Source organism: Lonchura striata, chromosome 2 (assembly GCF_050655825.1).
Source record: "Lonchura striata isolate lonStrDom1 chromosome 2, ASM5065582v1, whole genome shotgun sequence".
NCBI lineage: Eukaryota > Metazoa > Chordata > Aves > Passeriformes > Estrildidae > Lonchura > Lonchura striata.
In genome coordinates, this window is record NC_140704.1 from 128,351,903 (window position 1) to 128,368,864 (window position 16,962).

At 39.2% G+C, this 16,962-nt stretch overlaps 1 protein-coding gene across 2 annotated transcripts in view; it reads right to left on the reverse strand.

Moving 5' to 3' along the window:
* Window positions 1-202: 202 nt before the first annotated feature.
* ZNF704 (zinc finger protein 704) overlaps window positions 203-16,962 on the reverse strand; it is a 105,353-nt gene continuing 88,593 nt past the window's right edge. For both annotated transcript variants that reach the window (XM_085572284.1, XM_021550571.3), the window contains one exon: window positions 203-16,564. In XM_085572284.1, the coding sequence (XP_085428410.1) occupies window positions 16,453-16,564 (112 nt within the window). In that variant the 3' untranslated portion in view covers window positions 203-16,452. The remainder of the gene's footprint in view (window positions 16,565-16,962) is intronic.

Below are 16,962 nucleotides of genomic sequence, written 5' to 3' on the forward strand. Positions count from 1 at the left end.
TCATCCCTCTGATGAAAGGGAAGGAAACCAGCCCTGGCTGTAACAAAGTCGATGCAAAGGTTATCACTGACTGACTCCAGCTGGTCCTTGGTTGATGCACAGGCATTCATGGCTGTGAAAGAACTGAAGTTCACATAAACAACTAACGAAAGTTATACACAAGGGATTTATTACATCAATAATTTGACATACTCCATGGTAGTCAGATACAAGTGCATTTAATTAATGTTTTGTGGACATCATAACAGTCGGAATATTTCAGCTGAACAGTCGGTATTTGGCTGAATTCAAGCCAGTGCAATTCATGACATAACCAGAAACAGGGAGTTACAGGTCTACAATGAGGTTAGACTAGATAGCAACAGCATATTTATTGTCACATCAAAGCATTACAAAGTATGAAAGCCCAATATTTCAACTATCTCTAAAATGGTATTTGTACAAAGCTGTTGTAGATACTTAAATGTAAGGATTTGTCACATCAGTAATGGACCATGATTTTATTTTTGGAAGTTATTTGAATATTCAAAACTATTTGGGGCAACAAGAAGAAATGTAAACATCTGACAGTTCTTTGAAGGTCCCTTCTGAGAAAATACATTGTGTGCCACAGGAAAAGTGCATTCTAACTGGTGTGTCTGCTATGGCCAGTTTGACTCACATTCACTTAGCACCAGGTATTTATCCATTTCTGCAGTAAAAAGTTAGAAAATCTTTGTATTAACTCAGAAAAGAGAAAACAAAGTCAAAAGTTTTTTTCTTCTTTCTTTAGAGGAACAAGTAAATTAAAAAAAAAAAACCCACCCAACATTTAAACAGTTATCTCTTATGTACAAAGGAAGCAGGAGCTAGCAAAGCGCATAGCCCCTGAACAGTCTTTATTATTTTTTTCTTCAGGTTCATGTACCTGAATATATAAGTTTATTTACAGGTGGACAGGTATCCACAGAAGTAATAATCAGAATTTTTCTATTTGGCTAAAAGTTGTATAAAAAAAGACAAAACACTGTTCAAATACTTTCCAAATATATATATATATATATATATATATATTAAAAGTATTCAGTATTTCCATCAGTGCCAGAGTTGGAAGCGCTTCCTCGTTGTAAAAAGTTAACTTTGTGATAGTAAGTGACAGCAAAGGACTGTCAGGGTCAGTCAGAGCTTTGATTTGAGGGACTGCAGCTGGAGCTACCCCAGGCCCACAGGGCAGTTGCAGATTGCAGGGAAGTGAATCCATGTGTATTTGTTGCAGTGACCGGCCATGTCCTGGTAAGGGTGATCTGCTGCTCCAGAGAGCCTCCCACTCATGCTGGACAATCCTGTGGAACCCTCTGGGGCAGGTTCCCTTTGAAAACAACCACCCAAAAACCTCTGAAGTATTGGAAATATTCTTTATACAAATAAACAAATAGCATGGGCAGGTAGCTCAGTAAATGGAAAAACTTAATTGCCACACTAATTCTTGTAAAGAATATAAAATTAAAGACTTGGCCCCTCAAATACAAATATATACCACAAAAAATGGTTTTAATTAACATAACCTAGATGAGTGCAAATCTCTGGATACATAAGACTATGACTGCCTTCGTACTGGTATGAAATATCTAAACAGTTTGCATATAAACAAAATCTTTGTTGTTAAGTCCATGCTTGCTTTAGTCTAAAGCAAGGATATTCTTATTACTTCTACTTTTTTGGTCTTTCTTCCTGTAGGATAAAGCATAAGAAACACACTTCATTGAGTAGACTGGGCTGATGTATATTACAGCGACAACTCAAAATTTAAGTAAGAAATGTTGCATGTAGTAACTTCTTCCCATATTCAATTACACCAGCTACAAGAACAAGACATCCATTTGCCATCTTTCCTGCCCCCTTCCAGCAGCAGCTCCACTAAACCCGAGCTCTGATCCTCTGTCCCTTGCACACCCCAGCCCTGAATCCCGCAGTGATCAGGAGGAAGGGCTGAGCGCTTTGGGCGCGGCATCACCTGGGGCAGCAGGTCTCGGCAGCGAGAACAGCCCCTGCGGAGCCACTGTGGGGAAGGGATGGGCAGAAGGAACCCGGGATGGCTGGAAAGGCTGTCCCGAGGGGAGGATGGCCTCTGCAAGCCCAAGGCAGCGGCTCTCGTTGGCACAGCTGGCTGTGCGGCTGCGAGCTGCTCCTGTGTGCGGCAGAGCAGCTGCCGGCCCCGCTCGCCCGCCCGGCGCCCGGGATGCTGAGCCGGGGGCCGGGATGCTGAGCAGCTCTGGCAGAGGCAGCTCAGACACCGCAGCTCGGTTTGGCCACGCTGGGAGCCCAGACTGGAGCGTGCCAGGCCCTTGACCCGGCCACAGGCCCCCAGCACTCTGCTCCTGGGGCTGTGCAGCTCAGCATTGCTTTGTCCTGCACCACGGTTTTTGGAGAGCAAAAACAAGACAGGAGACAAATATCTGCCAAAGGAGGTGGGAACACCTTCAGCTCCTGAAGTTTGGGGGTTTCTAAGCTCGGGGAAAGGTTGAAGTGATTCAAGATACAGTATGCAGCTGTGGGAAAATGCATAGCTTGTATGTATACATTCATTTGCAAAGACCAAAGGGAGGTCCTTTGCTATGTAGTTTAATCATCATCTGCCTTTAACAAAAATGTGAGCTTACAAAGCTACAGAGTCTCAGTTAAACACACAGCTTGGGAGTTAATGGGAGCTGAATGGCATTTCCCAAATAGAGATTTAACTCTTTTTGCTTTTTTGAGATAATTTTAAGTAGTTTTTCATTTTAAGTCTGCTGTTTCTCTAATAATGTATTTTAAAATTTCAAGAGATTCCTATTCAACCATGGTCATCTCAGTAATGACAGACCCTGCTTTCAGGGTTGTTAAGAAGTAAAAACCCCAAAAGACAAACAAGCAAACCAACAGAAACCTGGGTTTAGCTATGGTGTGTGAACTAGATCAAAACATGTTTTTTTTTAAACTGCTGAAATTCTAGTTCAGTAGTGAGTAGCGCTTTTTTGCTGGTTTGGGTTTTTTTTTTTTTTGGTCCATTTTTTGCAATAGCTGAGCTAGTATTGAGAAAATCCTATGAGTTTGCTCATTTTCCTTTTATTTAGTTGACACTTTGGAACCTAGCTGCTTCCCATGAAGAATGTCTGTTGTCCTGAGCATTCCTGAACATACAACAGTAATGTAACAGGCAGGATGGGCTCAAATTGAGAAAATCTTGGTCTAAATGATCTAGTTTAATGGATTTTTTTGGTTTGCACTTTTTCTGAAGAAAAATTCCTTTGTCACTTGTGACACTAAAACACAGTGGTCTGTTCCTAAATGTAATTTTAACATAGATCGGTACTCTCTGCTAATCAATGTGTTCTATAAATATTTAATTCAGCGATAGGTTGACTTTTCTCATGATACTTTATCTTCATGTTTGTTTCATGTAGTGTATTTTTACTTAGCATTTGACTTAGATTCTTCCTTGCAACTTTTATTCAACTGTATCTATGGAAATTGCAAAAAGCATTTCTGAAACTAGAAAAGGGTAAGAATCTCATATAACCAGATTCATATGGAGGAGAGCAAAATTATCTAAGCATATTTTGCAGTCTTAAGTCAAGAAACACTGCCTATTGCTTAGTGAACTGATCATTCACTGGGAAATGGAAAAGTAGTAAAGTTTTTTTTTCCATACAAACAATCAATATTAGAAGTGCAAGAGGATAAGATTTGCTCATTCTAAAATGCATTGATCAGAAACAAATTATTCATTACCTGAACTACTTGAGCAATTTGAGCAAAAAACAAACGTTCTCGATTTTCATAAAATTACTCTGTACAAAGCTGGTTTAGTGTGTTGATAAAACTCAGGAGCTCATGTTTACAAATCACAAATTCAGTAGTCTTTCTTTAAAGTTTCAGGTGCAAGCAGATACTTCTCAGTACCTTAACTCAATTACTTTCATCCACTTTTAGGCATTAATATGCATATTGCTATTTTTGCAAGTGTTTTTAATTTAAGAAAGACAACTTAAATGTTTGGAGTGTCCTGACTTGTACTGAGAGTAATTCCCAAGATATCTGAAGTCCATTGGAAGTACTCTTGATTCAGCAGGCAGAATTGACTCATATGCTGACACAAAGATTTTAACTTTTTTTTTTTTTTTTTTTTTTAAATGAAATAACAGCAAAATTCTCAGAGGAATTTTGCAGGGCCCAAGTATGGAGGGCTTTGATCCAGCACTAAATGATTTTCAGTGGCAACAGACTGCAGAAGCTTTTGATGAGTTATGGCCAAGGTCCTCTGAATTCTTGAGTTCTCCCCAGCTGCTGGTACTACAAGGGACTGTGAGAATTTGACAAAGTTCTGTACGGTGGCATTTTGTTATGTGTTTTTAATGTTGTAAGAATGAGAAAAGTACCTGCTTCTTACAAGAAACATTTTTTTGCCATGCCTAAGTCACTGTTAGTGGAAACCCTTTATCTAAATGTGCTGTGCCAGCCCATAGGCTGCCCCCAGAGGGCAGAATCAAACCAGACTGCTACGGAATAGCACCTGCAAGTCTTCTCTTATAAGCCTTCCTTCAAACATGCATGGAATTACAGCAACCAGTTGGGCCACAGAGCTGCTATTTGTGTTGCCTGACAAAACATGACCTTGGACAGGGCTTGTCACTGCTCTTGTTCTCAGCCCAACATGGACTGAGTTTTCAGACACCCTGTGCTTACCATAAAAGTTTTAAGCTTAAGCTTTGCCCCATAATTCCAAGAGCTGAGCTATGCTGTACAGCCCTCATTTCTGTGGTGGGATGGACAGGTGACATCTCTTCAGCACAGGTACCACTGATGTTAAGCACAAGGCTTGCACACCACTGGCAGTGTGCTCACCTCGCTCCAGGAACTCCTGGTGGTTCCTGGAAGGACACAACAGCTTTGCAGCATGCACAAATACCTGGACCATGCCCATCTTTTGCAGGAAGAACTGCAGCTTGATTAAAAATGGCAAGGTGATACATTTGCAGTCCAATGGGAAACTACACCCAGGCTATTGGAGCAGCAGGTAGCTTTTACTTATGGATGTAGAAATGAGCAGAATGTTTGGAACCCTCTGAAAAGGAACTGGGGTCTCTGGGAGGTGGCCAAATAAGAGCTTTTGCAAGGATGGATTTTACATGACTTCCAAGCTGTGCATGGTCCATGCACACACATGCTCAGCCTGGGAGAGAGGAGCCCAGCAATGATTCCCCCTGGGAAGGAAATGAGCATCGCTGTCTCTCTCTTTCCTCTTTACTGCCATGTGCCTTATTTTCCCCACTTTTCTTTGTGTGATTTGGAATAAAGATTTGGACAAAGTAAAAGTCAAAAAGGTCTTTATTTTGCAGCATGCTCCATAAGATTAAAAGGATTCTGTGCTGGGGCAGAGTAGCTGTTCTTTGTTCAAAATGATGAAACTGGTATCTACAAGTTATGACAAACTACGTGCAATACTGTGAGTGCTGTAAGCTTAACACCAAAACCAAAGGGAAGATGATGCAAGTTGGGAGTACAGCTGTTTAAAGCAGGAAAATTTGTACTTTCCTACAGCTTCTGCTGCTGTCTTGTACCAGCACAGTTCTCTGCCTGCAGAGCCCAAGGGCTTTGCAGGCTGCCCACTGCACAGCACTGCACAGCATGGTGAGAAACGGCTCCTGGGTGCTTTACTTAAAAGAATTTCCACATTTCTATGAGCTCCTGGCATTTTAAACTTGCTTATTAATCAGGTTTGCACTTATTCAAACTAGATTAGGCTATTTTTTTAAACCCTTATCAATTAAACTAATGCAGGCTTTGCATATAAGGAAATCTACTGTCTAGAACTTTTTGTCTTCTCATTCACATCCCACTTTAAACCATGATATCCTTTAATGTATTGAATTTACCAAATGATAAATAATTTCAGAAGCTATAATATTTCTCAATGTATCATTAAAAATGTCTCTGACCCAAACAGATTATTTTCTGTATTTTAGGGAACTTCCATTTGTATAAAAACATCTTAGTTTAATGGTTAATTTCAAGTTAAAACTAGATTAATAAAATCTTTACTGTTCTGTGTATCAAAAATACGTGGCCCAAAAAGTGAAAAAAATATATAAAGTGCGATGCATAACAAATTAAAGCTCCGTAATTTTACACTGAAGTGAAAGAGGAAATGCTCTGGTTCTAAAAATCATCATTCAGAAAAAATGTTTTTTTAAAAAAAACCTTAAACTTTATACTATCTGAAAAAAGATTTGATAAGAAACAAAGGAAGAACAATGTATGCAGGCAGGTATTTCTCTTTTGTGACTGAAGCAAGAAAAAAAAGCATGTGTGGATATAAATACTGCAGTCTTCTGCAAGCAGAATGTTTTAGAAATCCTCTACTCATAAAAACTAGGCAATTGGGTTTTTAGTTTCCTACAGCTGCTTACCCTGTGCTAAATTCACCCCCTTCTATGATAGAAATAGACATATGACACAATATGAATAGCAAGTGACAAGAGCTGCTTTTTCAGACAGTTAAAAAAACCCACAGTGCAACTGATGCTGATGGTCCTCTTTGAAGAAGTTACCTGATGATCCTTTACATCTTGCCCAGCATTCTCATCGCTACTAAACTGAAGCTGTAATAAAAAGAGGCAAAAAATCTGCACTAGCAAAGCAGCTGAGGATCGTTCCTAGTTGTTACCATGTCTGGGTAAGAAGTATACCCTGGTTCTCTGTAGCCCAGAGATTTGCAGAGGTCATGACTTCCCAGACCCTTAATGAACCTTGTAGGGCCTAAGATTATTTATTATTTGTGAATAATTCCAGACTGGCTCCAGGGAGGAACAAGATCCAGTTAAGGTTGTTTTTCACATCCCTTAATTCCTCCAATATCTGCTTAGCAAAATCATGGCGCAGTTAAGTCTTAAGACTCATTGCATGTACAGATATTGATCTAATTCCTCTCTGTTCCCCCCTATATTTAATTTTATACCAAAATCAATGCCACCAGCCATAGGTGGAGCTCTCCTGAGTTTAATGCTGTAGGGGTATGTGCAAGTTGAGATCCTTAATGAGGCTCCAGACAATACAGGGTGGGATAAAGGCAGCATTACCATGCCTGCCCCATGGAAGAGCAGGGGCACAGACCCAGCAGGCCATAAGCTATCTAGCATTTTATACAGACCTACACTAACATGACTGGCTCGAGCCAGCATAACTCAGGAAACTTCTCTCTAGAAATGCCTCTGCTGAGGGTAGGGAAAGCTTTTCCAATAGCAGCACAAGCTTATGTCACCTTAACCTGCTGTAGAACTGCAGCCTGAGGCAGGATGCAGAAGTCTAAATCTAAAATAATATTCCCAAACTCCATGACTGAGCAAGATAATGTCTGGCTCCTTGCAAATGCAGCAGTGGATTTGAAATGCCAGAGGCAAGCGATGGGGCAATGTTCCCTTACAAAGGCCTACTAATTAAACACTAACTTAGGTAGTCTAAGAGTTGGGAAAGAGCTGGAAAGAGCCTCCTTTACTTGGGGGTCCAACTTGGTTTAGGGCTCAGTGCTGGGTCCCAGCAAATGTTTGGGATAAACTCGGTTGAGGTTCCAGGGCTCTGTGAGACCTGCCACAGGAGCTGCAGCATGGCTCTGGAAGGAGGGAAACCACCATGCCTGATTCAAAGTCTGACAATGCTGTGACTCATTCAGCAACTTTCTGGAACTTCAAAACTATAGCTGTAAAAGAGATTCTTTCTCCTCAAAAATGTGTTCTGTACTATGAACATGTAATGAATGCACGTGGATAAGCAACCTCCCTCTAGCTGGACACAGCAAAGGCAGCACTTGAGCCAACAGCACAGGGACTATGGTGGTGTGGACCCCTTTCAAATTGGGCTGGCTATCCTGGATCCCATACTGAGAAACCTTCTTCTCCCTGGGGCTGGCATCAGTAGAACAGATTACAGGCTGAATACCTCCAGCCTAACAGCTCTTTAATCTGTCACTAGGTAACACATCCAGAGTACTGCCACTTTGGTATTACTAGAAACTCTTCCAAGAGCCCTGCACACGTGCAGAGGTATCCACTGTATCCATCCCTCTCACAAAGCTGAATGCACAATTCTCAAGCCCTCAGAAAGGGAGACTCAAAATTTCACACTCCCAATCCCAGTGGGAAGTACACAGAGGAAAACCCACATGCCCTTGTTCTACAACCATTACCTGTGTGAACAGCCCTGGCCAATGAAGCTATTCATGGGAATAACTGAACTCTTCTGAGAAAACCTGTATTGTTTTGAGGGCTCAGCTTCTTACAATGTGATCTGCATTTTACCAGACTTGGAATTCACAAAAAAAAGACCCAAAACACCAAAAATCAACCACAGAATTTCTGTAATTGATTGCTTAAGACTAGTTTCCTCCTGCTGGGATCCAATTGCGAGCAATTTTTTTCAGGTCTTGTCTGACTGGCTCAAGCCCCTATTGACAAATGTCTCTGCATTAGTACTTTGGCCCCTTGTTAGAAGTCTGTCAAACAGGGAAAGAATCAAACTAGTCTCTGTTCAACAGACCTGATTATTTCTGTCTTTCAGTTAATTCTGGACTCAGAGCACAAGACAAAAACAGTAAGAGAGATAGGAAGATCTCTTTGATATGTATTTCATTATTTATCAGCAAAAAAAAAAAAATCCCTGAACAGGGGTGAGATAGCCAGATACACGTGGCAGCCTGTATTCCATCAACCCTGCAGTGTGCAGATGGAGAGAAGAAATATGTGAGTGCAGCTTTTAGTTTGATTGTTCAGATCTTTCTCATGACTGAACAATGAATGCTCAATGCAGTATTTTCCTGTATTCTTCTGCTTATATGAACTCTCTACTTAAGCTGGAGCAGATCATGTTGCATGATCTCATTCAGACTACACAGTATCACGAAGAACTCAATTTTAAAAGCTTTTTTAAAAATGATACCATTCAAGCCAAATACTGGTAAATTTAGGAATGTTTTCACCATCAGAATACAAAAAACCCACAAAACTTTAAGAAAATGCAACAGACAAATCACAGGAAATTTCAGACTAAACTACCTCTGAAACCAAGGGGAGTAGGTTGGTTTTTTCTTTCAATAATCCAGAATTTGTATGGCTTTGTAAAGGTGTTTTAGTATACTTTTGTCATGGAAAACAACATACCACTAGTCTATGTGATTTACAATTTCTTCCTCCTCCTTTTGGTTTTTAGGAATTCCCAATCCTGTTTCATAATGTATAATAAGCAGTTATAAAATTATACCAACATAATAATTTCAGAGAGGTATTAAGATCCCCGTGCTATAAAAGTTCATTTTCAGAGAGCGCATGCTTGCAGTGATGTACAAACACATCACTTGTTTCCCTAATTTAGCCCTTTTTAAGTATTGCACCTGGTTAATAAGGCTACTGTCTATTTTCTTCTAACACTAAAAATTACATATAGGCAACATAATTTGTGGCTTAAAAACATAGTATTCCCAAAGTTTTTAGGTAAACTCATTTATTTCCTTGCATACTCATAGCTCCCATGCCACCTGTTGCCCAGAGGAGTGTTGAGTGTACAGGAAATACAGATGGAACATGAGAAATTTATTTAATGTGACTTGCTTATCATGTATTTTTTTTTCAGTGAGCTCAAGTAGGTTTCTTTGAGCTTGATGTCAAACACACACCTTTTACAAACTTAACCAATGCTTTCACGTGCTGAAATGTACAGCTGAACTTGTCTCTTTTTCACCTTCCCTTATGCAATACAAAATGCCATAATAAAAAAATTCTGTAAATTTGTCTGGTCTTCTAAACACAAGATAAATTGCATAAAACCAGGAAAAGGTAGATTGTCCCACAAAGTGCATATTTCAGACAAAGCTATAGGAGTATCTGCTCTTGCCAAGACCTGATTTCAGAAGAGCTCAAAAATGTGTGCCAAACTTTAGGAGCACGAGGAGTCTCATCAACAAACTCCACAGGTGGAGGTAAACACATACTCGAGTGCTCTGATAAACCTAAGCCTACATATTATTCTTGCAATACCAGCAGTTCTATGTCTGTGCAGTTGCACTTCTTAATTTACAGACTATGTGCTCCCCTTCCCTGAAAGATTGTTGGCATCACTTTAAGAATTAATTACTACACTTAAACACTGATACTAAAAATTCTGATACCATGTAAATGCTATTTACATTTGTGGCTCCTAATACTGAAGATGATGATTTTTATTCACTTCACTGTACACATTTGGGAAGTTGCAAGACAGAGTGCCTGGACACAGGAAAAATAATTGATAGGAAAATATTATTATGGATCAAATAGGATTTTTCTGTGTTAAAATAAAGCAAAATTGAGAATTTGCAAAAATCCTAGACAGCCCAATTCAAAACCTTGGGTTTACTGAAGCTGATACCTTTGCAGACATGACAAAAAATATGTGATGACATGTTTTCTTTTAATTTCATATAGAACTAGCCCTTTGCAAAGTGCAGTACACAACTCCCCAGGATATCATGCTGACATACTGCTTTTTTGCTTGCTGCAATAATTTGGTAAGAAGTAATTCAATTACAGACAAAGCATGTTTTGACCAAGCAACTTTGTAGACAAGAAGCCCTTATATTTACACTAGAACCTGAAAAGATTTACACAAATATATAAATTTACATTATAATTAGGCTATGATTTAAGCTAATTTTTTGTATTTTTATGTAACTTTTTTTTTTTTGTATTTGGAACTTCCTAAGCTACAGCATTAAGTAAGATCATGTTCATCAATTAGTACTTCGTTCTAATTTTAATAATTCAAGTAGTGACATATTGCTCCTTTCATTTTGCCTAAAAATAGAAAAAAAAATATTTTTCTTAGACATCTTCCATTCAAACAAACTTGCATTCTGCTTTCACAGCCCTCTCACGTTCCCTGAGGAAATCTGTTTCAACTGTTTTCTTTTTCCATATCTTCCAGAAACTGCTTTTTACAAATATTTTAGTAACTTTTGTTTATCTGGCCATTGTCATTAAATCATCTATTAATTGATGCTGGGTATCAAATATTATGTTAAGGACTCCAGAATCAAACCTGAATCTCTAAGAGGATTAGCAAGCAGTAAATACCAACAATCAAACATTTTATAAAGTTCAAACCCATCTTTAGATTTTAGTTACATAAAGAATCCAGATTTAATGCTGAAAGAGCATTTATATTGCTAAATTAATTTCCCTCAAGGATGTATGAGAGATCTCACATTCAGATTCAAATACAGAAGGAGTAAATTCTAGGTGTTAAGATGCGTCAAAAACCAGCAAAACGCCAGCTCGTTACTAAATTTCTCTATTCTCTTCTATTTAATCAGCTGAACAAATTCTTGCTGTGAAGCTGAGCCAACACCAGAGCAGCCTGTACTTTCTTCTGGCTGCTGCCACCTGAAACAGGCTGATTTCCCTGTTCCCAGAGTCCTTCTGCATTGCTGTTACAAATGGTCTGTGTGAAGCACAAAGAACATGATGAGTGCTTTCTGTATTAAGGAATAAGCTCAAAAATTTGCAAGTGGAGACACACATGTCCTTAAATCCCACATTTGGGTAGAACTGAGAGCAGGGTCAATGTGAAAGCACTGTAGCCTGAGATGGAAAGAGCAGTTCAAGTGGGCAGTGTACACTGGCTGTCAAGATTTTCCAGCTCCATATGGAGCTCCCATCTAGAAGACAGAGAGTGTATTTAAATGCTCAGCTTAATTTCTGTCCATGACTTCCATCTGGGTATTTCACAAAGGTGCCATAAATCTCTGCTGAACTTGTATTAGAATAAAATCTACACTATGATACCTTATACCTGCCTGGTTATGTACTAGAAAAACCTGACAAATGCAGATTAAAGCCCAAACTCCATACTGCTCTCAGTTCCAGTGCTACCACCTCACAGGAAGATTGAATAAAATATAAATAGTGGATCAAGATGAGGCTTTACAAATGTTTCTATATCAAAATATTTCTAAGAAAAGGCGCAGCACAACTTTCTCCAGCAGATGCCTCTAACTTTGAATCAATAGAAGGAAGCAAGCCTCACTGGCAACCTCCAACATCTCTGCAAATGGCTAGCAAGCCTCTAATTCCATGTCCTGCTTCCGAGATCATGTTCCAACACATTTACAGGCAGCACAAGAAAGAAATCACTTTGAAGTGCGACACTTAGAGCGATTGTCCTGGATTCTCAACAGGGCCATTTTAGCTGGTCCCAGGCCACAACAAGCAATAAGAGCCATCCCAATGTACTGGATCAGAATGAATGACAAAATGAAATTATTGCCAAGAACATCTGGGACATTGCATGGTGCTGGAATCTATCGTGCAGGTTCTATAAGAGCTTTTGGCTAAAGCTGCCTGTTGTGCTGCCTATCTAGTCATTATTGTGAAAAAAAAAAGGGAGAAGCAATAAAGATAGCCAATGGCTGCAAGGAACTTGTAGATAATTAGATAGCTAACATTCATACCAAGCTAAGGATTTGGGAAAACTTATCTGACAGACAGGCATTCTGCTCAGCTTACTCACACAAGCAGGGCTGACCTGCCAACAGGTATGTGTTAGGTGATGACTGGTATTGGTTAAAAGTGTAAACTTGCAAACTGGAATAGAAGAAGTTTTACTCACTTTGCATCTTGTATATCCTGTTGTGTTTGTGCAAGGCACTAGAGAATCAGGCACATTGTTTTGTGTGGAAACTCTTTTATCAACTAAGATGATTTGAGTTTTAATGTTCAATAGCTTCATAGAGGAGCAGCTGCAGCACAGTCAGTATTAAAAATTGCCGTTAAAATTTCCCACTTCTAAAATTATCTCGTTTTCCAGATCTTTTGGGGGATGGGGTGAATAGGGAAATGGGAAATAGCTTTGTTTTAACAAGGAAACTCCTAAATAAAAATATTTGGCATGAGCATGGTTGATCTCCACTCTGATACTGATGCTGGCAATTTCTGTTACCAATGTCAATACTATTAACAATAAAACAGATCCTTACATTTTTATATCAAGTTCTGATTCTTGACATAGATGAACCCCCATCCAATTCCCTGTAGCACACAGACACTGCATGATGTGTTTAAGACATTCCTTCTGACTTCTCTGGGGGGGTCTGAGACAATGACCTACCTCCCACAGAGAAACCAAAACCTGGAACTGGCAGGTAGTGATGACAATAAATGCCACAGCACTCAGGCTAGCTCCTCCTCAGGAGAACAAAGAAATCTGACTATTTTGGACTGGTCAGTGCAGAAGTGTCAGATAAATAAGGTGTCAGGAGGACAACGACACTGCCTAATGCAACACAGAATCAAGAGACTGAACGATGGAAGCGATTGCTCCAGATTCCGATCAGTACTGCCAGCAGAAGGAAGGCTTAGCTGGCACTTCTGCTCTTGCTGGCTGTGTGAGGGGTCACAAAGGGGATCTTGGCAGGTGCTGAACTGCTCGTGCAACAAGAGTTGATCAGAGCTCACAGCACAGAGTGACTGCAGAACGCTCTGGGCTGTCGCGCTATCGCTGGCCTTGCTTCACACACGGCACCTCCACAAGTGCCTACTATGAATTAAATGCCATAGCTGTAAGATCCAAAGCTGATTTAATATAAAACACTGATTAAAGGTTGAGTAAAAATACTGGTAATTTAGCTTGGTCCTGGCAGGATTTATCAATACCTTCTGTTTATCAAAACCTCCAGTTTTGATGGTTTGTGGCTTTAGTCTTTTATCCATATTCAATTTGTACCAGAGGGCAATCTGGTCTGGCAACAAAACCATTCTTCTGTGCAGAAGTTTTTAAAGAATAATCTTATTATAATAATTCATAAAGTGCCCTTGGGAAAATTGCTCACAATGCCATGACGTTATAGAAACAATATACAATCTGATACATTATTTTCAAAAAATCCTCCAAAGCAAAAAGGAGGTGAACAACAAATATATAGGAAAAAACTGTTAGTCCAACAACAGTCGAATTATGGAATGCTTTATATTCTTGGAGAGCTTTTAAAATGCGGGGAATAAATTTGCAGGAATATCTTGGGAAAATCCCAAATTTTTAAAGTTTTATCTAAGTACACCATCAGCAAGCCCAGTGTTTGAAGATGAAATGTCTGTGAATTACTATGAGGTATTTAACTGTGGAAATTGAAAAAAAATACAACTTGTAAAGAAAATCCATGTTTTACTAAGAGGAAAGAAGATAATACAGGTCAGTATGTCCACTAACCCTTAGTGTCTTTTTTTCCTATTTGTAAAGAAAACAATCTTTCTCTTCCCTGTTAATTTCAGATTTTATATACACATATAAAACTATATAATATATATAGCTTTACATGTATATACACACACAAATACAAAAATACTCGTACACACTCATATGTGTATATATCTCACGGTCTTAATGGATTTCAGAGTATTTTTTTTTTTTTTGTGACTCAGAGAACACAGTTGGGCAAAAAATCAAGTAACTGCATGCATGCAAGCGTATCTTGCCTCTTGTGCATGTAAATTACACATTTTGTAAATAACTGCAGAAATAGCATGCTCAAATTAGGCACCTGATTGCCCAATTAACTTGTTCACAGAAAATCAGATGATAACCTTCAGTAACTCCTATTATGGATTCTTCTTTTCACTGCTAACCTATGGAATCCACAGTGTATCCAAACAACTGCATTGTTATTTTGTGCTTTTACACAGACACAAGCAGTGCTGCACACTTAATAAAGCTATCATGTGAACTTTGGACCAGATTTTAGAAAGCTGGTTAGATACTTAAAAGTCCTCTTATGAGAATGAGCCAGCTTAGACAATTAAAAAAAATAGAAAAAGATTTGGTCTAATTTCAATTGGTTCAAATGTTCTGAAAAAAATAACACAGGCATTTGTGGCCCTTCAGCCTCTATTAATAGACAAAGTTTTGCTTCTGTGCCTTTGATTTTTTTAAGTGTTTCGTTTTCTTTAACAGGCAAGTATAATTTCGCCATATACATTCATTTCCTAGTAAATCCTTCCTTTATTTTTGCATTGAAATAATCATTAATTAACAGTAATTTGATATAAGTGGACACAGAACACCAGCCTGCCACATTCCAGTGTATACTTCCTAATGGACAGAGAAACTGAAATACCCAAAACAATCCAAGTACTGCAAATAGAGAAACTCATTAATTCATGTATCAAAATGAGTTAAGAAATGGTCTTTTACCACAAATATGTTGCTCCTTTGCTGTTGTACTTTTTCTGAAATGATGTTGTGTAAAGAGAGTATTTTCTTTTTTCTACCATTTTTTTGTATCAAAGAAATCTTAGTAACTTTAAAAGAAAAACTGAATGAACCATTATCTTAACAACAATCTCTGAAATAAGAGAAAAGGAAGCAAAAGCAGAACTGCTGGGCTGGATCATTTCCCTGAATTAGATATTACAGATAATCCTAGTGGCTGCATTTACCAGTTCTTCACAGGCCTCCTGCAGCAACAGCTGTGCTGGTCCAACTGTTCATCCCCCCTCAGAAAGGAGAGAGTAATAAGAAAAGCTACTGGAGCCCCCTTATATCCTTGTGGGTTTCAATCAAGCATCACTGTATTTCTTCCCTCAGACTTCTCGTGACAGTATCTGCTGGTGAGTTGCCATTGCTGCTTTTCTTCCTCTAGAGGATCAAAATCCAATTTGGTACTTAAATTACTTTGTTCCACTCCACTGGTCTGTGCCTCTTTTAAAAAACTTCCAGGAGTGCTGCTTGTCCTTCTGGCAAAATCAGCTTTGCTTTTCTCCTATAAACAATCAAATGAAAATCCCAATGCTTTCCCACATGCCCTTTTCAAAAATATAATCATGATCATTTGTATCAGGAGAATTATTTAGCAGTCTCCAGTCTTAGTACAGCTTTTGTTGAGAAAACTGTAGCTTATACAACTGTGAAGTGTTTATTAGAAAGCTTTCAAAAAGAGATCTTCGTTTCAGGAAAAGAAAAATTGTTCAGTTTAGCAAATACAGATGTTCACAGCAGAAAGACTGAAATGGTTAAAAATGATCCTAGGGAGCAAGCAGCTCACAGAGTTAGCAAAATAATTAACACTTTCCTTTCTTTTACATAAGAACACTAATAGCTGCTCTGGTTTCCACACTTACTGAGACAGAATTTGTGTGGTCTTTGTTTTGCCTTTTTTTCTTTTTTTTTTTTCTTTTTTTTGCTCTATTGCTCCACACAGGTTTTAATTAGTGCTTCTCCTTGGCTACAAGTGCTTCATTTTGAAATACAAAGCTCTTAAAAAAAAAACCAAAATCCCAAAGAAAAACCACCCCAAAAAACCAAAACTCCCAAAACCACATCAGTGGAGGGGAAAATGGGAAGTGATACAGTGCAGCTGCAGCAATCTGCTTCTGCTGTTGTCCTCCCCCCCTCAAATCCTCTGCATAATTTCAATCGTTAGTCGATGAACCTTTGGCAGGCCTTCTTCCATCGGCAGGCAGTGCACCACATGTCTCTGTTCTCCATCCCATAGACTTTACGACACTTTTTCCCCTCCCCTCTAGGCTTCCTGTCAGAGAGAAAGGGAGGCTCATTAATGAGATGCTTTAGTAGTTTAGCTTTTCACCCTAAGACCAGGACAACAAACTCAATTGTGTGCAGGAGGCAGAGAGCCCTTGGCCTTTCATGGGATTTGGGTTGTTTTCTTTTCAGCTGGGAGCTGATGAAGTGACAGACACATGTATGGCCATGACTGCATCACTCTCAGGGACCAGGCCTTCTCCTCACCTGGCTTCCACAGCTTCTCAGCTTCTGCAGCAGCTGCTGAGCCTGCTCCTCTGCTCCTAGGATGATCCCAGGAACACACTGCCCTGACTTGAGACTTTAGCCACATGAAGTGCCAAGCTGTAACAGGCAGTCATAGCTGCTCCACAATACAGGCTAGGCCATGTCAGGCTGAAGTGCTGC